This window comes from Pyxicephalus adspersus, chromosome 5 (genome assembly GCF_032062135.1).
Source record: "Pyxicephalus adspersus chromosome 5, UCB_Pads_2.0, whole genome shotgun sequence".
In the NCBI taxonomy this organism is placed as follows: Eukaryota; Metazoa; Chordata; class Amphibia; order Anura; family Pyxicephalidae; genus Pyxicephalus; species Pyxicephalus adspersus.
Window position 1 is genome coordinate 107,388,302 of NC_092862.1, and position 22,908 is coordinate 107,411,209.

At 36.0% G+C, this 22,908-nt stretch overlaps 1 protein-coding gene across 3 annotated transcripts in view; it reads left to right on the forward strand.

Moving 5' to 3' along the window:
* The window catches only part of NEK10 (NIMA related kinase 10), a 139,574-nt gene that overhangs the window by 48,594 nt on the left and 68,072 nt on the right, over positions 1-22,908 (forward strand). For all 3 annotated transcript variants that reach the window (XM_072412389.1, XM_072412391.1, XM_072412390.1), the window contains exons 23-24: positions 3,613-3,688; positions 19,409-19,538. In XM_072412389.1, coding sequence (XP_072268490.1) covers positions 3,613-3,688; positions 19,409-19,538 — 206 coding nt within the window. The remainder of the gene's footprint in view (positions 1-3,612; positions 3,689-19,408; positions 19,539-22,908) is intronic.

Below are 22,908 nucleotides of genomic sequence, written 5' to 3' on the forward strand. Positions count from 1 at the left end.
TATTCTTTGATTTATAAAACATTTCTCTGCATAAATGATACAGAAGTAATACTGTTCTTACAGTTCCAGACATTTTTTATTGTTAATATTACATTTGTTAAACATCCCTGACTTTTCTTTGAACTGCTTCTTTGATTCATAGTAAGTACATATGAAGGCCACGGATTTAATCTTTGCAATGGACAAAACAAAATGTAGTTTGACATAAGAGATAGTTCAACCTCTGCATTCATTCAAGGATGTGTTAAAGTTTCTTTGGTTCTGGTTCTTTGATAAGCTATTGAAAGCTTCCCCTACATTTGAATTAAAAGGTTTACCCAACCGGCAGCTTATTGAACATTACTTCAACTTTTTGTTTTCCCTCCTTTGCAGATAATGGTTCAATATCAGTTATTAAATTTGTGTAACCATAGACAGATATGACTGACAGATGTGGAAAATGTTAAACTGGGAATTAAGACTGCTTTTCTGCCCTTGCTCTGGTATTATATGTAAGCAGGATATAAATAGCTCAAGCATTGGCTTATATTATATTTAGATTCGTTAGACTGTGTTAGTGTCATACCATCAAGTCATTCCATAGTAATACTCAGTGAAATGCACTGATTTTGCTCAGCTAATGGTCCTCCAGAGCTATAAGGATCTTTGTGAATGACTCGTTGACAAGTTCTAGTTGAATATGTCAAACAGTCAAATGTTGAACAAAGCTGGACTCCGCCCATTTATTCACTGACCGGGCAATGCTTTTGTAATTATGTAACTGGAGCTTCCAGCTCTGGATGGGTAGTTGAGCAATCAGGTCTTTGGAAATCACTGGTCCCTACGAAGGTAAATAGTGAATTAAAAAAGGATAATATGTATGTTTTTTTATGTGTGTGTTTATTTCAAGGCTTTGATTACCCTCTTCAGAAATGGGTAGGGGGTGCTTTGTACCCCTGTATTCATTCTCCAGGGTAAAGGCAAATATCTGGAGATCTTCCTATTAATGGTGGCTTTTAGATTCCAGTAAGTGTACACCCATGGACCCTCACAAATCTGGGGTCACATTGTGGGGATAAGGCTCTCTATCTCAATGATCGCATCGGTGGCAGGCCAGGACCCGGTATAGCCCCTTTTTGTCTGGCCAGCCTGGTTCTATGGGGTCTGATGTGGGTGTTCACAAGCTTTCTTCTTACCCCTTTCTCTAGCCAGCCAGGTTCAATGCCTAATATGGGTTTGGTTTTATTAGTAGGGGGGAGCCCACATTGTTTTTCTTTTATTGTACAAAAAATACTACATTGTTAGGACTTCCTACAACCAAGTTATGAACGTTTGGTTTATTCACATTTTTTTCTTTGACGCTGCAGCTGTTTTTTCCAGTTTGTTTCCAATTTCCAAGAACACCTCTTGTAAATACAAGCACTGTATTGTAAAATTCCAAAGATAGTATACCCTTTGTAAAGGGTAAATGTTATAAAAACTAATTTAACACCTGCACTTTTTTAATTGGGTCACATCCTTATAGGTTCTCCTTTCACCCAGCAATTTTGTGGCAAAACTATGTTTAGGGGCATTGCAATTAACTTAAAAAATCAACAACGATGGACTTTTATCAAATTTAGTTCTCTAAACCAAACTGTTAAATTAAAATTTCCAGCATAAACTCCAGCGACAAACAACAACCTGAAAATTTCACCTACCCTCAACCTCTAAGAAATTACTTCAAAAATAGTATTTGGACCCCTTTCTTTTAATCATCCAAATCCACAGTAATGTGGTAATGTGATGTTCCAGCCCTGATTTTTTTTTATCTTTATCTCTGTACAGAAAGATGGGTTCTGTGTCCACCCTGTGTTAGTGTTGCTTGGCTTTTGTTGAGCATGGCTCAGAGATTAGCACTCATGCCTTTGCAGCGCTAGTTCCCTGGTTTGAATCTCAACCAGGACTCTATCTGCAAGGAGTTATATAGTTGTGCCATTACATTGTTCTGTACTAATAATTATTCTACATTAGCTGCCATGTTGGGAAACCACTTACCAGTAGCAGTTGGCAGTGTATTTGGATTACTGGAATGTATTCTTGCTGTGTATTAGTAAAAGTACCTGCTACCATTACTTCAATATGACTTTCCTTTAAAATATATTTAGGTTCTGAAACTTTGACATATTTATTTATGAATCGTATGGCAAGATCTTTTATGTAAAACCATTGTATCATTTATTCTTACAAGCTCTTTATGCGCCACAGTTAGGAGAATACTTCTGTGGCACCATTAAGTAATAGCATTTAAGTACACATTGCACAAGAGGGATTGTGTTTTGTTCAGGAAGATAAGAGCACACACTTGAATGTAATTTTCAGCAAAAGGTTTCAGTATTAATAGCCACACTTACAAGTGTGAAAATAAAGTAACTCCTGCTTTAGCAGAAAGGAATACTAAACAAGTTCTTTAATTAGTGAATATATCCTCTGGAAAACGTTTCTGTATTTAACATATTAAAAGGCATAGATGTGCATTAGTAATATTTCCAGCTTCTAAAGGCTTGTACATTGCAAGGAAAGAGAAGCTTGAAACTACATAACTTGACTGGCCTTGTATGCATTATATTCTGTGAAAGCTGTGCGTTAGTGATATTTCTCTTAAGAATTTCTGAACCTATTCTAAATCTTGGATGTCATAGATTTGAAACATCTACATTTCCTATAGCCTGTGGAACCCACTCCACATGTGTGAGATCGGCACACGTGTCGAGGAAAATGCCCCTTCTGCTCATGCCCAGCCAGGAGCCTCCTGGGATGTGTGACATAGGTATCTCTGGAGGGCTCTCATTCAGTCTCAATCGCCTTGGCGATCAAGGTAGAAAGGAGTGGTTCTTCACCTTTTTTTTAAAGAGGGTGTTGCAAAAAAAAAAAATATTTTTACTTTATATAAAAAGGGTTGTCTACCCTTTTATGTAAAGTAAAAATCTGAATGTAGGTCAGCTATTGTATTGACTATATGGCGCGAATATATGATATGGAATTAGCAGGTATACAGCACAAAGCTTTAAAGTTTGCCTATGACAGCAGGTCATATTGGGCAAGGTCTTGAACTTCCCCCTAAATTTATTTCCTCTGTAACTAGGGGGGCAACCATACTAAGTTAATCATAATCATTCACATATTTTTATGTTCTATAATTTCTTCATCTCTTTACCAACATTTGTTGTTCACCTAGGTTCCTGTTTATTCCAGTAAGCAAATCCATTATATACATCTGCATCAGTTATCTATTCCCGATAAATCTACAGATGTGGGAGGGGGCTTCTTGATGTTCTCACCATATTTTTGCATTTTCCAACCCTGTGTGTGTGTGCATGTGTGTCTCTATAAGACTATGGTGGGGAAAAATCTCAAGATCTTGACCTAATGTAAATATTTCAGTGTTCCCTGTAAAATTATGTGGAACAGGTTGATTCAAAGCTCAATCTACAACAATATTGCAGAAAACTGCACCTGTGAAAATAATATCTAAACATGCAAACAAAATAGACAATTTTGTTCAACATTTGTAATGTCAACAAATTATTCATGTACAAAAGTATGTTTTTTTTGGGTTGCATATTAGTAATAACTACTTTTTTCATTTTGTAGCTGATTTTGGCCTTGCTAAGCAGAAGCAAGAAAACAGCAAACTAACATCAATTGTTGGAACCATTCTCTACTCCTGGTAAGAGCTGCAGTTATATTGTCCCTTGCCGATTGAATTTTAGGAACTGATCTTCTCATTGGCTGCAGCACATACTCCAAAAGCCCCTTCAGCTGTGTGCAGCCTCAGTGTAAGTGCTGGGGATGCCAAAACAGCTAAAGGAAGGCCACAGTTGCTGTAAGTTGCTAGACAAACGATCTGCGGGCAGAGTGGTAACATAACCAAAAGGTTTCCCTGCCATAAAACAGATCTCAACAGTCAAACATTGTTTACAGTTCTGCTGTGTCAGATCACTGGCCTTTATTAGGAGTGTATTGGGCAGTCATATAAGATATTATGCTTTCTGTACCCCAGTATACCCTTGATAACAGACTGAGCCAGCACAATCATCAGGCAGACTGCTGCTGGTAGCTTTATTACACTGGTTATTTTACATATGCCATTGTCAGTATTTTAACCCAAATGTATTAGATATGTGTGCTTTCAGTTCCTAATGGTTTACATTGGTGGCTACAGTGTTGCATTATATTTTAACAATACTTAAACATTGGAATATCAGGATTCAAATACCAGGGAAAAAAAAACTAAGCAAATGTTTGGACATAAGTGTGGATATGTATATGTTTTGGTAAACCAATCAAAGTTTTTAATATTTACTGATCACTGTTATTTGTGGTGCAAGTTTTTTGCAAATCCAATTTCTTATTCCAATTCTGGAACCATGATATTAAAGCAGAACCAAACTAAAACCTTTCACTAGCCTGGGCTCTTTAAACTAGCATGTGATGAAATGCAAAAGCTTTGGAAAAATAAAACTGTGTATGAAATGTAAGTCAGTGGTCCCCAACCTTTTGAAGCTTGCGGACCATTTTATCCACAGACTCTAGACCGTGCATTTGCGGGGAGCCGTGTGTCAATCAAAGGGGGAGAAACTTTCCCAAAGTTATGTCATGATGCCAGTACCCGCCCATTTTCCCATTGCAGGCTCGGACACAACCCGCCCACTGTTCTGAGCCTGTGATGCGTACTAGAGACATGGTCTGCGGCTCTGGCCAGAGCACCCCCCAAACAGAGTCCTCTAGTGGGCTGCAGACCGGGGACCCCTGATGTAACATGCTATTGCAGGTGAATGTACTGTTAGTGTATTAGAATGAATGTTAGGGTTTGCATTCCATAACCTGCTGTACACAACATACTATAGACTGTTCCATTCTGTACACTTTTCTGTGCATAATAAAAGCAGTTTTCTTGTGAGTATTGTGCTTTATGATATGTTTCCCATACTGTTGCTCATCATATTATTACCAAATTAATAGGCAAAGCCCTCAATACAACTGGGACGTCCAAAACAAACCTTAATAAAAAATAACTTAACTAGTAATAATTCATCCTGCAACATACAAAAATGTGCCCAGAGTATATTTAAAAGTTGTAATTGAAAGAATTATACAATTATATCCTCTAAAGTACTGTAGCTAACAGTTTTAAAGTAATGTTATCATTTATTTTAACAGTGGACTTTTGGCTAATGCTTTTTTAGTTATTATTCAAATTTTGATTTCATTTTTAAATAGTATGACTGAAGAATAGTTTAGAAAGGGAACTTGGTTGGAACATTTAATTAATTTTGCTTTGCTAGTTGTAATTGCCATTGAATTGGGTTTTTGTAATCTCTAAACATAAAGGCTATTATCCAGCTAATAAAAGAAATGTTTTTTTTATCCTTATTTAGTTACAAATATCTATTTTGTGTTGATACATTTAAATCTAAACTCTGCATGCCAACTGATTTTATAGTCTTTTTATGCAAGCTATATTAAAACAGAACTTTAGATATAAAGCATTTAGAAGGTCATTTATGATTAGAAAGTTGTTTATTAATATTTTAGTACAAACCCATGCAAAGAAAAACATTAAAAACTTAATGATTTGTCCCCTTTTCCAAAGTCCAAATGAATCTGTAAATTTTAATAGAAGAAAATATTTGTCCCTTGTATTCCAAGTAGCTTAGATATGTATGTTTAAATAAAGGTAGTATTGCTTGGAGGCCTATGTGAGTGGCCGCATCTCTGGGCTCTCTGACTGGGCTTGCCACTTTTATTGCCAGTGCCATGCCTGTCTATCAGTTCATTGAAATTGTTCTCATTTCTACTACCACCTCACATAATTTGTAGGCCATGACAAAGTAAAAAAAAAAAAAGAAAAAAAGATGACACTACATAGCCAGAATGATCCATCCAAGATGGCGTTGAAGCACATCCACAACTGTACTGCACAGGAAGAGACAAGAAGGATAATGTGACTTGATAATGTGGATAAGGTTGAAATGTTTTACATAAGGTAAACTTACATTATCATAGCAGGCAACCCTACTCTCTCCCAAGGGACAGGAAAGCCTGAAGCCTAGAGAGGATGGGAAAAATGTAAACAGGGCCAACATGACTGAGTACTGGGGGAACAAGGAGAGTTGGGGTTTATAAAAGTGGGTGTGGTTTTAGTGGGAAGGTGAGAGCTAGGATTGGTAGGCTGAATGGGAAAAGAGGGTGGTTTATAGGCTGAAGAAGAATCTACAAAGGAAGTGAGGTCAGTCAGTTTTTTAGCTGGCTGTTTATCTAGCTCAGACACAGCACTCCGCATTTATGCAACGTTCTTCACTAGTGCCGAGCCCCTTAGTTCTGCTGAGCATTTCCTTTACACCTGTTGATTAATTCAGTGCTTTCCCTGTCCAGCTCCTGTGTTAAACCCTTGTTGCCCAGTCTATTGTTTTCCAGCTTGTTCCCTTTTGCTCTTCCAGTGTTTCTGTGTGTCTGCGGTGATTATGTCACCTGTGCCTCCTGTTGTTTCCTGTGTATCCTGTGTTCCCTTGTGTTTGTGGTGGCCCCCGTGTTACCGGTGTCTATTTCCTGGATTTCTGGTTCTTAACCTCTAGCTTTGTTAGTAACAAAAGCTCCATCAGTCATGGAGGTCATGCCATTCTCAGGCCTAGTGATTCCCACCTGTAGTCAGGTGTACCTCTTGAAGTCACCACCACCCATTCTGGTCCAGCTTTACAAGATATACTGATGGTGGTGCGTGCATGGATTATTTTCTTTACTAATCATACTAGTCAACTGAAAAGAGGGGGAAAGATATGACCAAAATATTCAGAAAATATGCAAATGCACTTCGGCTTTGAAGGTACAGGTGAGTACACTGAAGGATAACATTTTACTTCTGAAAAATGCTGAGGAATTTTCTAATAACACATTTTTTTACTATTCAGCACAATAACTGTGTGCTGTGCTCTCTGATTGGACAAACTCCTATTGTCAATAAATTAAATATGACCTCATGGATGTTCCATCGTGTCCATATCACAACACTAAGTTTTATATCTGTGCAATTAGTCTTTTGTATATTATAAGTAGAAAATAAACCTCTGATATAGTGTTGTATGTTTTAATAAAAAGACAAGTAAAAAGAACAAGGTTACTACTCACACTTCCTAAGTGCACTATAAAAGATGTTTTTATAAAAGACTCGTGAGTAAGATCAGTCTCTTCCCATCCACTTCTTCTACCTGACTTGTTTTGCCTGACGTTGCCTAAAAGGTTGTTAGGCAAGCAACTTCACCTGTAATATCTATATGGATAGCTTATAGTACTCAGGGATTTATTTATTGTTTAATACATGTTTATTTGTAAAATAGAAATTGTATGCATGTACTAAGGAAAATAAAGCTCCCACACCTAAACACTACTTGTAGACTAGATCAGATATTACATTTCAGCCTTAGTTTTTCAGTTAATAAAGTTAATGTTCAAATTACATATATGTTTATACTTATATAAGGTTAAGTTGTGATAAGTTTACCAATAATGCAAGGAAATATATTATTTTTTTGGGGCATGAATAAAATAAACATAAACATACATTCACATTGTTTACTAAGAAACATTCAGTTTGCAGAGTGAAAACACACTGTGCAACAGGCTTAATTCTTTCTGATAGAAGTGAGAGTGAGCATATTGAATCCTGAGTTTTACATAACAGTAATAAAGAGGTCCCTGATGTCATTCATCTTGAAACATTTTATTTTTATTGAGTTTTTTTCAGATAATAAACAAAAAGTATCAACAAATATAAGAAGGTAGCCAAGAATTATAAAGTAATAATTTGACAATAACTAGGAATAGAAAACATATAAATGACTCTTGTAAAAAGTAGTGTATCACAGATTTCAGTAGAAAGTAATATAACACAATATAATCATTCTGGTTAAGAGGTAGCAATAAAAGAGAGATGTTCTTTCAATGAGTTTACTATTAGTGTTGGTCGAATAGCTCACTATTCGATTCGACAGCTATTCGGCCGAATATAGCAAAAAAATTCGGGTGGTCGAATTCCAATCCCATTAAAGTCAATGGGAGAAAAATTCGGGTTTGTTTCAGCACTGTGTAGAGCTTCTACAGCCTCCAAACAGATGTAAAAAGATGAATTCGAACAGCCATATTCGGGTCGAATATAGGGACAACCCGAATTCCAACATCAACACTATTTACTATATAAACAGCAGTAAACATATCTAGTGATACAATTGTCTAAATATGAAATTTCTAGGCGAAACGGAAAGAGGGCAAAGGGAAGAAAAAGGAAGATAGAGAGAAAGGAAGAGGGTACAAAGAGGATGTAGAGTGCAAGGCAAATACAGTTAGATCCATAAATATTTGTACAGAGACAACTTTTATTAATTTATTATCAAGTATATCCCAGAAATAGGTCCTCTCTGAGAGGGTCCTCCTGCGCACAGTTTCTCAAATTCTGCCATACGAATAAATGACATATTTTTACTATTAGAATGTGCATAATGGCGAATTTAAAGGTACCCATAAAAGCAAATATGGGGAAGCTTAAACTTGGTTGAACCATTTGATGAGATGAAACTATCAGGGAAGCGGGTTAAATAGGAGAGAATTAGGCAACGATGCAGAAGTAGCCAGGGCAAATTTATCTTTACATTGAAGCCATATTCCCCCGAAGAAATGTATAGGACGCAATAGGAAGCTCTCTGGGGCATCATGATGTGAGTTCCAGAGATATGAATTAGGATAAATAGTAGCTAATCATAACTTTTCAATTTCCGTCCATCTGTTGAAAGAATGCATGGTAGACCAAGAAGCGAGATGACTCAAGTGCATTGCTAAATAAGGAAACCTGGAACACCTAGTCCTCCTCTTTTTCGGAGGGAGCATAAAACTGATTTAGGCAGGCGGTGGTGTCTATATCCCCCTAAAAAATTGAGAGCTTCCGCCTGCAATTTTCCAAGTGAGGACCTAGGAATTGGTATTGGTAGTGTTGCAAAAAATATAGAAATTTTGGCAGGGTGGACATTTTAATTAAAGCTATACGGCCAAAGAAAGACGATTGGAAAGTACGTAATTTTTGTATGATGAGCTCCTTTTGTACAGCTCCTTAAATAGTGGAGGGTAATAAGCAGCATATAAATTACCATAAAATGTAGTAAGGGAAATTCCTAAATATTTAACATAATCTAAGTGCCAGCGGTATGGGTATTGTGCTTGAAGATGCTGCTGTAGATATGGTGGCAAATTTATGAAGAGGTCTTCTGTTTTGGATGTATTAATCTTGTACCCAGATAGGGAGCCATACTCATTCAGTACTCTATGAAGATTTGGAGTGATAAGAGGGTTAGTGAGAGTCAATAAGACATCTTCAGCATATAATGAGATAGTAAATGATTTAGTCTTAATAGGGACCCCTTTTATCCTGGTGGGTGCAATTTCCTCTTATGAGATAGATTCATTACGTTTTTCAATAGCTGCATCTTCCAAAATTGGAAATGAACAGCATGCTAGGTAATCTGAGATACGTGATGTAGAAAAGTAGATTGGTCTCCTTTTTCTGAATCATGTACCGTACTTTTCAAGGAGGAGTAGTATTCTTCAAAAATTCCAGCCATATCTTCTGGATCATACTTGGCAGTTTGATCCCAAATTTGGCTTGCTAAAAGTGAATAAGCTTTATTACTCATCATAATATCGCTGTTGAAGGTACATCAAGGACTTTTATACTTTACCTACAGCTAACTCCTTAAGTTTATGCCTAACATCTACAACTTTACAATGTAATGAAGTAGTAGGGTTAGGATAAAGTGACCACTCCAATTGTTCCAGGGATGACACAAGTTGTATGTGCTGGGCCAAGGCATCTTTTTTAAGCTTAACAGATCCCACTATGCAATGGGCCCGAAATACTGCTTTATGGGTCTCCCACAGTGTGGAGGTTTGTGCTACCGAAAGGGAATTTTCCTGGAAGTAAGCAGTCAAAGAAGTTTGCAGGGCCACTTTAGTGGGGGGGGGGGGGGTATTTAGGCAGAAAATCAATTTAGGTTTCCAGTGACATTTTCACACCGGAATTGTATCTAGTTTTACCTCTAGAACTACAGGGCATAGTCAGACCATGTAATAGGGTCTAGGTCTACAAAAAAGTAGTCCAGTCTAGAGTGTGTACAATGAGGATTAGAAAAAAAGGTATATTGCTTATCCATGGGATGTTGAATACATCTAGTATACCAAAGCGATGAAGGAGGTGTCTAAAACTAGCTGAGGGTCTAGTGGTATCTGTCATTGAGAGCCAGTCCCACTGAAGAGTATGTGGCAAATTAAAATTCCCTGCTCCAAGCAGGTGGTTATGTGACAATGAAGATGCTATACCTAGTAAAGGGTAAATATTTGTTAGTCCTGTTTAGAAGAGAAGCAAAGCAGGACTACCTATATTGTAAACAGGTATTTTCAAGGTACCAAACTCTTAATTAAAAAAGCAATTTTTTAGAAAACATTAAAACATCTTATTGAACATAAAAGTTTGCACATAGACCATGATAATATCATAAAAACAATCATGTAGATAAATAGCATTGTTCAAACAATGTCTTTTCATGCTTTTAACAAGGATGAGTCATCAAAAGGAGTGCATAATAATTATGATTGTTAACATCTCTGAAAGGACAGAAATTGTTACTTTAACTAAACTCTACATGTTTCGCAGATGTGGTCTGCTTCATCAGGAGTTAGATAGCAACCATTTTTCAAAAGTACAATACCATTGCTGACAAAAATCAGGATAGCAATGCAAATAGTTTTGCTACTTCATATAAATCCTCATAAGGTTTTAGAAGATATACAGGTATATGGGTGTTTAAAGTATTTAGGGCAAAGTTCCAGGTAGCTAGGACAAATGGTCCTGACTTTTGATATGCCCAAGTTCAACCAAGCAGCTTCCAAGAAGGTAAATGGAAAAAGATTTCCATGGGTATAAAGTACTGCTTCCTTACAAAGCAGCCAAAGCTGCTAGCATAATGAATGCATAATCAATACCATACAGTTGCCATGACAAGACAATGTCATTCATCTTATATCACTCTATATACGTAAATTTTACCTACATTTGCATATTCCAAGTAATCTTTTACTCATGTGTCAAACCTTGCCGCATCCCAGAACAATTACATATTAAAAAATATACTCCAAAAAAAAATCAAGGCAGGTTGATAAACAATTATTACACCATTAAAAATGCAAACAATTCTTTATTGAATTTGGCATAATAATTATTTATATCTGCCTTGAGAGTCACATTATAAACTGACATTCTTTTTATGAATTCTCCCAAAAATAATCTTTTGAGTTTAATTAATACTGAGAATTTTAATAACCCACTTGTGTATTTAATAAAGCATTTTTTTTATATTAACTCCCCAGCGTTTTAATTCTGTCAGTTTTTTGATGCAAAAAGTGATACAAGGAGATACATGGAAATTTGTTGTTTATATTGTGGGCCTGTAATTCTTGGAATTAATTCCCAGGTATGATAATTATACTTATTTATTATAATAAATTTATAAATTATAATATAATAAATATAAATAATATTTATGAAAAATAATGAAATATTTGACCACAACAATGTAATTTATCAAAAAAAACAAATTTATCAAAACATTTTCACGAAAATTTGTCCAAACAGGGGTTCAATATTATTCATAAATAAAAATATGCTCACTGTTTAGCTTGTGAAACAAGTGGCCCTTTGATCAAGTGGAGTTGGAAAAAACAGGATATTGTTCATTTGGGAGTTGTGTCTGTTTGACTGTTGGGTTGTGTTTGTTTGACTGTCAGTTTTGTTTTAAACAGCTATTTTTTCCTTGCTGACCTCTAAGGGGGAATGGTCAAGGCTTCACAGGTGATTTAAGTTCCTGGGGTACTCAACTTGAGCTTGCTCATGGTTTGGCTTGTGAAAAAAGTGACTCTTTGATCAAATGGAATTGGAAAAAACAGCAGTTCAAAAACAAAAGGAATTAAATTCTTATAGTAACCACAAACTGTAAGTAACCTTTTATAACTCCTTGTAAACAAAAATTGTAACTGGGAAAATGAGTGGTAGCAAGGTGGAAGGTTTGGTTCAGTGCACAGTGTCTGTCACATGTATGCACAAATGGAGCAACAGCTCCTTGGTGAATACGGCTGTGACAGATGTGTGCAAGTCGCCTTTCTGGTATCTCACATTGGAGAGCTGGAGAAGCGCATGGCAACACTGAAATCACTGGATCACCTTGAGAGGGGGTCTCCTGCTCACTGAGCAGGCAGTTAATGGCTTAGGTGTGGAGGGTGGAGAGGTTAGTCAGGATGAACCTGTAGGGAGTTGGGTTATTGTAACTAGGGGGAGTAGTAGGGGCACCCAGAAAAGGAAGGCAAGTCCTGCGTTTGAGCACCCCAACATGTTTCCAAACTTATGTGAAGATGTGCAGGTGGCAGACCCAGTGGTGGCAAATCTAGATGTTACTGCTACCCCTAACAGCCGGGAGAGCAGCACATCTAGTAGTGGTGGGGAGGGAAATGCAGGAAGGAAAAGACAATTGTTTGTCATAGGATTCTATGATTAGGAGGACGGATAGAATAGTTTGTCGCCCGGATCCCTTCAACCAAATGGTTTGCTGTCTCCCTGGTGCCAGGGTTTGACATGTGGTGGACTGAGTGGACAAACTACTGGGAGGGGCTGGACAGGACCCAGCTGTCTTGGTCCATCTTGGAACCAATGACAATATAGATGGAAGATGGAGGATTCTTAAAAATCAGTTTAGGGAACTAGGTTTCAAGCTAAAGAAAAGGACCTCCAAGGCTATGTTTTCTGGATTATTGCCTGTGCCATGCGCAACACAGGAAAGGCAGAGGGAACTTAGGCAGCTAACTGCATGGCTTAAGTCCTTGTGTAGAAAGGAAGGGATTGGGTTCATAGATCACTGGGTTGATTTTTCATCGGGGTACAACCTGTATTCCAGAGATGGTTTGCACCTAAATGAAAGGGGGTCTGCTGTGCTAGGGGAAAGATTTGGAGGGATGGTGGAGGGATATTTAAACTAGGACAGAGGGGGTGGGACAGTTAAATAAGGTGGCAGAAATGTTAGTCAGGGGTCAGACACTAGTGGAGGGTAGATTGGGCATAGTTGGGGGGAGGGATATGGATAATTGTAAGGAGCTTCCCATGCTACAAACAAACATTGGATTGTGCAGTACTAAGTGTACTAAAAAAAAACAAAAGGATTTGGCAAACAGCGATGGTAAAAGCAGCAATGGTTTAAAGAGCCATTTTAACAATGCTAGAAGTCTAGCAAACAAGATAGGGGAGTTGGAAGCCTTAATGAGTGAGGAGGATTTTGACTTAGTTGGTATTGCTGAATCCTGGCTTTGTTCTTCGCATGACTGGGCTGTCAATATTCTTGGGTATACTCTCTTTCGTAAAGACAGAGTCAAACGAAAGGGTGGTGGTGTCTGTATGTGAGAAGCGATCTAAAAGTGAATGTGAAAGAAGAAATTGCGTATGGAACAAGCAATGAGGTTGAGGCATTATGGGTGGAGTTGAATGTAGGGATACACAATGCACAGGTAATTATTGGAGTCTGCTATAGGCCCCCAATGCTAAGGAAGAAATAGAAAATCAACTACTAGCACAGATAGAAAAAGCAGCAACTAATGTAATGCTGTAAACAGGAAGCAAAAACAGGAAAAATAAAAACATTTAATTTTAAGAGAGAAAATTTTCCATTATTAAGAGAGGCTCTCTGTGACTTGGACTGGGAGACAAGATTGTCCTCAAGGAACACAGAACAGAAATGGGAATTTAAGTCTGTTCTACAAAAGCAAACCGAAAAATATATTCCAATGGGTAATACTTTTAAGAGGCTAAAATTAAAACCTGTGTGGCCCACAGCTGATGTTAAAAAAGCCATATGGAACAAGAAAAGGGCATTCCAAAAATATAAAAATGAAGGATCACCTTCATCATTTGAAACCTCTAAAGAATATACCAAAAGATGTAAAAAGGAGATAAAATGTGCAAAACTTCAAAGTGAAAGACAGACTGCAAAGAAAAGTAAGGTAAACCCCCCAAAATTTAGCAAATATATTAATAGCAAAAAGATCAGAGCTGAGCATGTAGGCCCCTTAACCTCCCTAGCGGTTCATTTCTTTCCGTTTTTTTTTGTCTAAAAGCGGTACATTGTTTTTCATGAAAATTTATTTTACTGTGTAATATAATAGTATGAGTATAATAAAGTTTGAAACACAAAATCATGTAAAAACAATAAATTGAATAAATTAAAAAATCTATATAATAAAAAAAATATATATTTTTTTTCATTTAAAAAAAAAAAAAATACATATTATACTCATACAAATATATATACTGTAAAATAAATGTTCTTGAAAACAATGTACTGCGTTTACACATATAAATCCCATGTATTGCATTCAATACAGTTATATTGTATTGAATGCAATACAAATAAACCTTGAATTTCCCGCCACGCCCGGAGGAAGATAGAAGAGGACAGAGATTGCGTCGATGGACGACGCGGGATGCCGATGGATCAGGTAAGCGCTGTATTTACTAACCTTCCCGTAGGTTTACCTTCCCCGAGTGTGACTCGGGGTTACAGCTTTTAGCAACTTTTTTCTATCACACACTCTTGGTTAGCGCTAGGAAGGTTAAAGAATGTCGCTAGGTTGGTAACGGGATAAAGACAAGGCAGACTTACTAAACACTTTTTTAGCTCTGTGTACACAAAGGAAAATGGCAGAGCTCAAATCCAAGTTCATATTAGCAATGTCACTGTCCTAATAAGTCACAATGGCTCAGAATTGATATGATAGAGAAACAGCTGGGAAAAATTAGGGTTGACAAAGCACCAGTACCTGATGGATTACATCCACATGTCCTCAAAGAGCTGAGCTCTGTTATTTCAAAGCCATTAAAACTCATTTCTAGAGACTCTTTAGTCACTAGCAAGGTGCTGATGGATTGGCGTAAGGCCAATGTGGTTTCTATCTTCAAAAAGGGAGCAAAGTCATTACCAGGTAACTACAGCCCTATTAGTTTACTGTCCATAGTTGGAAAGGTCCTAGAGAGTTTGATAAAGAACCACATAGAGGAGTTCCTGCTAGAAAATAATATTAAAAGCGATAGTCAGCATGGCTTCAAGAAAGACAGAAGTTGTCAAACAAATTTACTCTCTTTTTATGAGGAAGTAAGTAAACAGGTAGACAGTGGAGTAGCAGTTTATATAGTGTACTTGGACTTTGCTAAAGCATTTGACATTGTACACCACAGATGGTTATTATGCAAGTTAGGGTCGATAGGTTTAGAAAAGTCAATCTGTAAATGGATAGAGAACTGGCTTAAAGATCGCATCTAGAGAGTTGTATTAATGATTCATACTCTGAATGGTCTAAGTTTATTAGTGGTGTACCCCAGGGTTCAGTGTTTGGACTTTTACTGCTTAACATCTTTATAAATGATATAGAGTTGGGGATTAAAAGTACCATTTCTGGTTTTGCAGATGACACCAAACTATGTAATAGAATTATGTCCATATATCTATAATCTACAAGCAGACCTGGATGTAATGTTTGATTGGGAAGCCAAGTGGCAAATGACATTTAATATAGATAAATGTAAAATTTTGCACTTGGGATCTAACAACATGCATGCTTCATACTGTCTAGGGGGTATACATTTGGGGGAGTCAGCAATGGAAAAGGATCTGGGGGTTCTGATAGATCATAAGTTAGGTCCATAAATATTTGGACAGAGAACACTTTTTTCTAATTTTGGTTCTGTACATTACCACAAATAATTTTAAATGAAACAACTCAGATGCAGTTGAACTGCAGACTTTCAGCTTTAATTCAGTGGTTTGAACAAAAAGATTGCATAAACATGTGAGGAACTAAAACCTTTTTTTAAACAATCACTTCATTTAAGGGGCTCAAAAGTAATTGGACAAATTAAAAAGCTGAAAATAAAATGTAAATGTATAATACTTGGTTGAAATGTCTCTGAAACTTCCTGTTGCCAGAATATTGTGCTCTGACAATATCTTGCTCTTCCTGCTACTGTTACATTGTGCTCTCCAAACTGCTATCTGTGTACTGACCCTTGGCTGCTGTTAAAACGACTACTCTTCCTCGCACTCCGTCTCCAACTTACACCATTGGCTACCGACCTTGGCTTGTGCTTTGACTACGCTTGTGTTTGCTCCTTATCTGCTACCTCTGCTTGTGCAAAGATCCTGGACTGCTTCCGCCTGTGTCTGCTTGCTGTTTCAGCCACTGGACTCCAAGCCTTACCCCTGATTGTTACAGCTGGCTTTTCTAGGTGTTTTTTTTTTTTTTTTAGCAACGTCCAATCTAGCCTTTCTATTCTTGAGGCTTATGAGTGGCTTGCACCTTGCAGTGCACCCTCTGTATTTACTTTTCATACAAACAGCTGGGAGCTCCCTATTTAAAGTTTTGCCTTTCCTTGAGTCCTTGCCAGATCTTCAGTGTTATATGGTCTGTTCCCATCTGTGCTCTCTGGCCCTGACCCTGTTTTCTGTTCTAAGACCTGTTGATGCTGACCTGACCTGACCTTGTTGGTACCTTTTGTTTCTTAGAAGTTTGTTAGTTGTTTTTGTCTGTGTTTGGTATTTTCTGGATTGTCACAGTTGTGTTCACATTGTTTGTTCATATTGGCACCATTCCTAAAATAAACTTGATTTCACCCATTAGTGATCTCGCATCAGTTACTGCCATTAGTAATCACCTGCAGCACTGCTTGTGCAGCTTGTAAAAAAACTATTTTTTTTTTTAACACTTAATGAGTTAGTATCACTTGTCAGTGGAGAACCATTGAGTTATAATCCTGTTATATTACCATTGGTTTATTTTTTTTTGACCACTTGGCTATCTTCAGTATGCATGTTCCAGAAATTAGCGATTTTGAAAATTTAAGTATCAAGGGAAATGCATAGCTGATGCTTTACAATTATACTTAATTATTTCTTATTTGGATAAAATGATTTTCATAACATAGATTTGTGGAAGGCGTGTAATCTAAAATCAGTGATTATTACTATATTCCATTATTTTTATAATATATTCTTTACTTAATCTTGCCTGCAGAGATATTTACAAAGCAACCATAAAACATTTGGTCAAGGGGTATTCCGAAAACTTGGAATTATATTTTGGCATGTTGGAAGAAGCATCTGGCAACACTTTACAGGCTGAAAATTATTTATTAAATGTAATACAAGAGTTGGCATTGCCTTGTGACATATTTAATAAATCATTTTCAGTTTGTAGAGAGTTGCCAGATGCCTCTTCAAAATTTATGGAAACCTCATTGTGTTCTAAGCAGTTCTCTTGGAAGATTAACCACCATAATTTACATACCCACTGACAAGACAATGTTCTCCAAGTACTGACCTGACCACAGTGTTCTTCATTAAATAGTCACTCAAATTGTAAGTCAACCAGTATTGTGGAATGTAATGGCACCATTACCATCTGCATGAAAGAAGGATATGTAGTAAAAATTAATTTCACCCAACTAACTTTACTATCTGACATCTCCAGAAAAATCACATAACTGATACTCTGTATTATGGCTAAAATACAAGCTCATACTGAATTTATACTGAATTTATTTATAGGACATCTATATGTGTGCAAGCAGCTGGATGTTTTGTGTAAAAAAAAAGACTGTAAATGTGTTTTCTCAGACAAAATCATAGCAGTATTTGATTCAACTACTGTTGTGAATGGGAAACAGCATTTATAATGTGTGTGTATATCAAGGGAAATGTATTGCTCATATTTTACAGCATCTGAGAGTAATGTAATATGCTTTCCCTATATATATATATATATATATATATATATATATATATATGTATGTGTTAGCAAATGTATGCAAAGTAGTTAAATTTTAAAATCAGGCTGGTTACCAGTAGAATTTTATCATTCATATCAGTTTCAAGTAACAAATGCTACCAGAGATTGAGTTTAAGTTTAAGGGGATTTGAAAGGCTTTGCTTAGGTTTTTTTGGTGTTTATTGTATAGGTTAAAAGCTAACTGGTCTGTTTGCAACACTTGGGAATCAAATACTGCAGTTGATACACATCCCCACCAGGGAATGTTTGAGGGAATGTCTGATTCCCTGTTTTATAAATAGAGCCTTTAAAATATATTGAAATGGAACAAAAACAGCACTTCTGTGTAACACTTCCATAAAATCACTTAAAAGAAATCCTTTTTCATGCTCAACAATTAACAACCTCTGATCTCAAGTGGGAATTAGAATCAAATAAATCTTTAACAAATTTCTCTATAGACAACCTAAAATTACAATGATAATATATGCTAATAGGGCTATACAAGTATTACCAACCCCCCTTTTCCCCAAAAGCTACACCAGTCTCAATAAAATATTAGTTATGTCCTTATACATAGCAGGACATGCTCTGAAACCTTTAAGCCCATTCTATTTTAACAAGGTACAATAAAAAGAGTTATTTTACAGAAGGATTAAGTGGAGATGCTGTTTTTGTTCCTTGTTTGAGTTTTGAGAAATGGTATAGCTAAAGGTCAGGTGTGAGGGTTGGGAATAGTGGTAGGCTTGTTTTATGCTTTTGCGTTTTTGCTTTTTTGTGTTTTTTAGTACTTTATCAAAGAAAATGCACATATATATATATATATATATATATATACATTAATATAATATTAATGACAGAATACAATATGCTATGCTATTTTAAAATAATAAAAGTCTAAGTGATGGTATTTAATATTGAAGATAGAAGATGACGAACCATGGGGCCTTATAATGATTTATCAGTGTAGCTTCATTATAGGGTATATAGTTTGTACAGGTAGTCTCCGGGTTACATACGAGATAAGGACTGTAGGTTTGTTCTTAAGTTGAGTTTGTATGTAAGTCGGAACATGTACATTATTTTATTGCAATTAGGACAGATGTTTGTCTCAACATAGTATTAGACAGTGAGGTGTCAGTTACTGTAAAAAATCCTTTGTGAGTTAATCACAAACAAAGCAAAAAATATTTTTTTTAGGGAGCCTAGACATTCATAAACTCCTGGAGCAAGGTGTGTTCTGATATGCAAAAAGAAACAACTGCAGAATTTCACCCACAACCTCAGCTGTGTTTAGCAAAAAATTTAGCAAAAAACCACCCCCTTCAAGCCTCGGTTCTGAACACAGCGAGCACGGAAGCCCCTTTCGTATCTAGGAAGCGTCCATATGTTGGATGTCCTTAACACGGGGACTACCTGTATACTGTTTAAAGTCACAGAATTTTCAAACTGAAACATAATGAGCAATATTTGTTTTTTTTTTCCTTTACAGTCCAGAAGTTGTTAAGAGTGAACCATATGGTGAAAAGGCTGATGTATGGGCAGCAGGATGCATTCTCTATCAAATGGCAACTCTAAACCCACCCTTCCACAGTACCAACATGCTGTCTTTAGCTACCAAAGTACGCAGGTTTGCATTGCTTCCATTTACAATAGAGCTGGATGTTTTGTCTTCATTTCTATGATATAGTGACAGTAGTTGTATTAAATGGTGCTTTATTTACAACACTTGCTGTCACTTACTTCAGGCAATGCTATTAGCAATATGTGTACAGATTGTTGATTGCTAAACAGCTGTCACTAATATAGAATGGTCTAAAAGAAGAAAAAAATGAACTGTAATGTGCACCCATTCACATTTCTAAACTAAACATTCAATTTTTAATGTGTATTTAAGAACATTTTACTAGTGTGCTTTTTAACCTAAATGTAGCTGAATGTTTCATGTGCTTTATGAAATTTATAATACATTAAAGTTCAATTTAAACAAAGTATGAATAAGCCCTGAAATCTAACTCAAACTTCTATTATGACTAAATTCTGGAATTATTATTATTATTATTATTAATAAACAGGATTTATATAGCGCCAACATATTACGAAGCGCTGTACAATAAATAGGGATTGCAAATGACAGACTAATACAGACAGTGATACAGGAGGAGAGGAATGACTTTTATTCCTCTAAATAACTCAACAGCTGTAGGGTAAATGTGTTAGAAATAATAGTTTGCCCCCAATAAGAGTGCCTCGTTCCTTTAAAATTTACAAAACATTAATAAAATAACCCATGTGGTAGATCCAGGTCTATTTAGCATAGAAAGATCAATTATTAAGAGATGTTTTTGAAGCCAGGATTTGTTAATTAAAAGGACACATATTGATCAAAATATTACTTCCCTGGTGGAGTATAGTTATAGATTCATTAAAATCACTCAAAATAGCATTAGAAGGCTTTGGCCATGATTTACTAAAGCTCCCCAAGGCTGGAGAAGATACACTTTCATCAGTGAAGTTGGGTGATCCAGAAAACCTAGAATGGATCTGGTCCATGTTGGAAAACATTTGCTAACAAATAGCAAATGATTTTTAAGAAATCCATTCGAGGTTTGCTGAATCATTCAGCTTTACTGATGAAAGTGATTTGCCAGGATTATATAAAAAGTCTACAAGCCAGTACTGAATCCCTAATAATGCATCCTGTGTTTGAAAAGGGCAGACCACCTGATTAAAATGAATCAGACAGGCCAAAGCAACAGGTTCACATTAATACCCTCCTCCCCAACTGCACATACTCTAATTTTCCTAATTCTATTTCACCTTCCTTTTGGGCGTATGGGTACAGGAGTTGTTTTTCTGCAAAGGATACACGTTGCTTAAAGTACAACTAAAGCCACTTTAACAAAAAATGAACAGGCGACAGAGATTTTTTTTTTTTTAATAGAAATGACCTATAAAATGTATTTTAGCCAAAAACCTTCTTTGGGTCCTGGTGATTTTTTATTTACTTTGTACACTACATGACCTCCAATGAATGCAGCTTACAAATTTGTTGGAATGATCTGCATGTTTTAAGCTGCCATTACCACTTTCCATTTACCAACCTTCCCCATAACCCTCATCCACAACATTTGCAAAATGTTAGCATTCTGTTAAAAAAAAACATGTCAAGAACAAATACAAGTGTTTGCAAAAAGTTCTACTTTTAAATGCTATTCTCTTACATGTCATGCTTTCCTTGCCTTGTGAGTCAGTGATCTGAAACAAGTGTGCAGAGTAATGGTTATACTTTGACTAGCTACATATGTGATGCAGGTTAATATTGATGCCAGCTACAGCTAGGGAACAAGCATTTTTTTGAGAAAGTTTTCAATGGCAGTCCACATGATAGCTTTACTTTAAAGCTTTACATTTGTTAGGCTGAAACTTTGTAATAGATTTTAACTAAACCTTTTTTGGGGTGTAGGTAAATTGAATCTGTTTTTGTTGCTGTTTATTTGTTTGTGCTCGCTCAGTCTTCTAGAAACATAGAAAAGTGATGAATAAAGAGGATCAATCTGTTTTTGTGTGATTTTTGTTACATTTTTCTCTTTTAAAGATTTATTTTTATTTGCTTGTGCCCCTTCTGGTGCAATTAAACTCATTTTGAAGAGAGGGGAAGGGGTTACTAACAACAGTAAAAATATTTACAGGGTTGGAAAACTTTTACACTCAAATTCACTTTAATATTTTGTTCCATATACAGTATGTAAATGTCAGAGTACTTTTATATGTTTACTGCTATAACAAAGCTTGTTTGTACAATAAAGCAACCAGAAACATTGAATTTAAAATTGATCTTCCAAATATCTGTACACCTATGATGCATGAGGGACCATAACAAATGACTTAATCATACAAAGCTACCTAAAAAATTGTTAACACATGTTTGACATTTTAGAAAAGCTGTTGTTTTTCTGAATGTAAAACTCTGAACTTTATGCAGAAACAATGAAACAATGAACAAACTTGATAGATTAAATGTATGCTTCAAAAACATTCTATCCAATGTTTCCTATTTTTATTTCTAAGTGATGGTTGCGCAGATGTTAGATTAAGTTTTTCAACTCTCCTGGCAATGTTTATGAAGCAATCTAAATCTTATCCCATTTAATAATATACAAATCAGTTTTGAATACAAATTTGTTTCTTTATGCCTGTCAACACCTTTAGAATCTTTGAATAAGCACAGTTGTTGCTTATTACGAATAATGCAATTTTCTTATAAGGAATAGTTCTATTACCAGACAATAGATATTATCCAGTAGATTAACTTCCCAATTATTCTAGCACTGTTTCATTGTTAAAGCACACAGTAATGTGCTTGTATGAATTATAATATCACATACACAATTTATTGAGTTCTATTAGTTAAATTGTCTTTTCTTGGAAATATAAAAATTGTAATATGCTACTGTGACAGTTTGTAATAGAATTTTAAATATTGTATTTACTTTTTAGCGTTTTACAGAGTTAATGTTTCTTACAAAGGCTGTAATAATGTGTATTATGTGACATTTAATTTCAGTTTGTGCAATTCAACAACTTTAATGTGAATGAAAAAGTCAGTTGCTTTTTTACCAATAAAGTTACCAATACAATCAAAAGGTCTTTGCAATTTTAGCAATAGGACCTTAGGGCCTTAATGACACTGGGCTGCATGTATAAATGTACTCCAAAACTGTTTAAAGAGAAAATGTTTGTGTTGTCCTCAACAACGGATCAAATGTTTTTTATTTTCCCACTGGCCAACCCAATGAGGTGTCACCCTGCTGCCCTGCCTTTAATAGTGAGCAAGTCTGCAGCATATAACTAGCAAAAGAGACACTCTATGAATCATATGAGAAGTCTCTATGGATCCTGTTAGTTGTTGTTTGTTGCCAGTGACAGGAACACTAGTATGACATGGCCCTGAAAGAAAAACTCCATCTTGTGTCCAAGGCTCTTGTGATT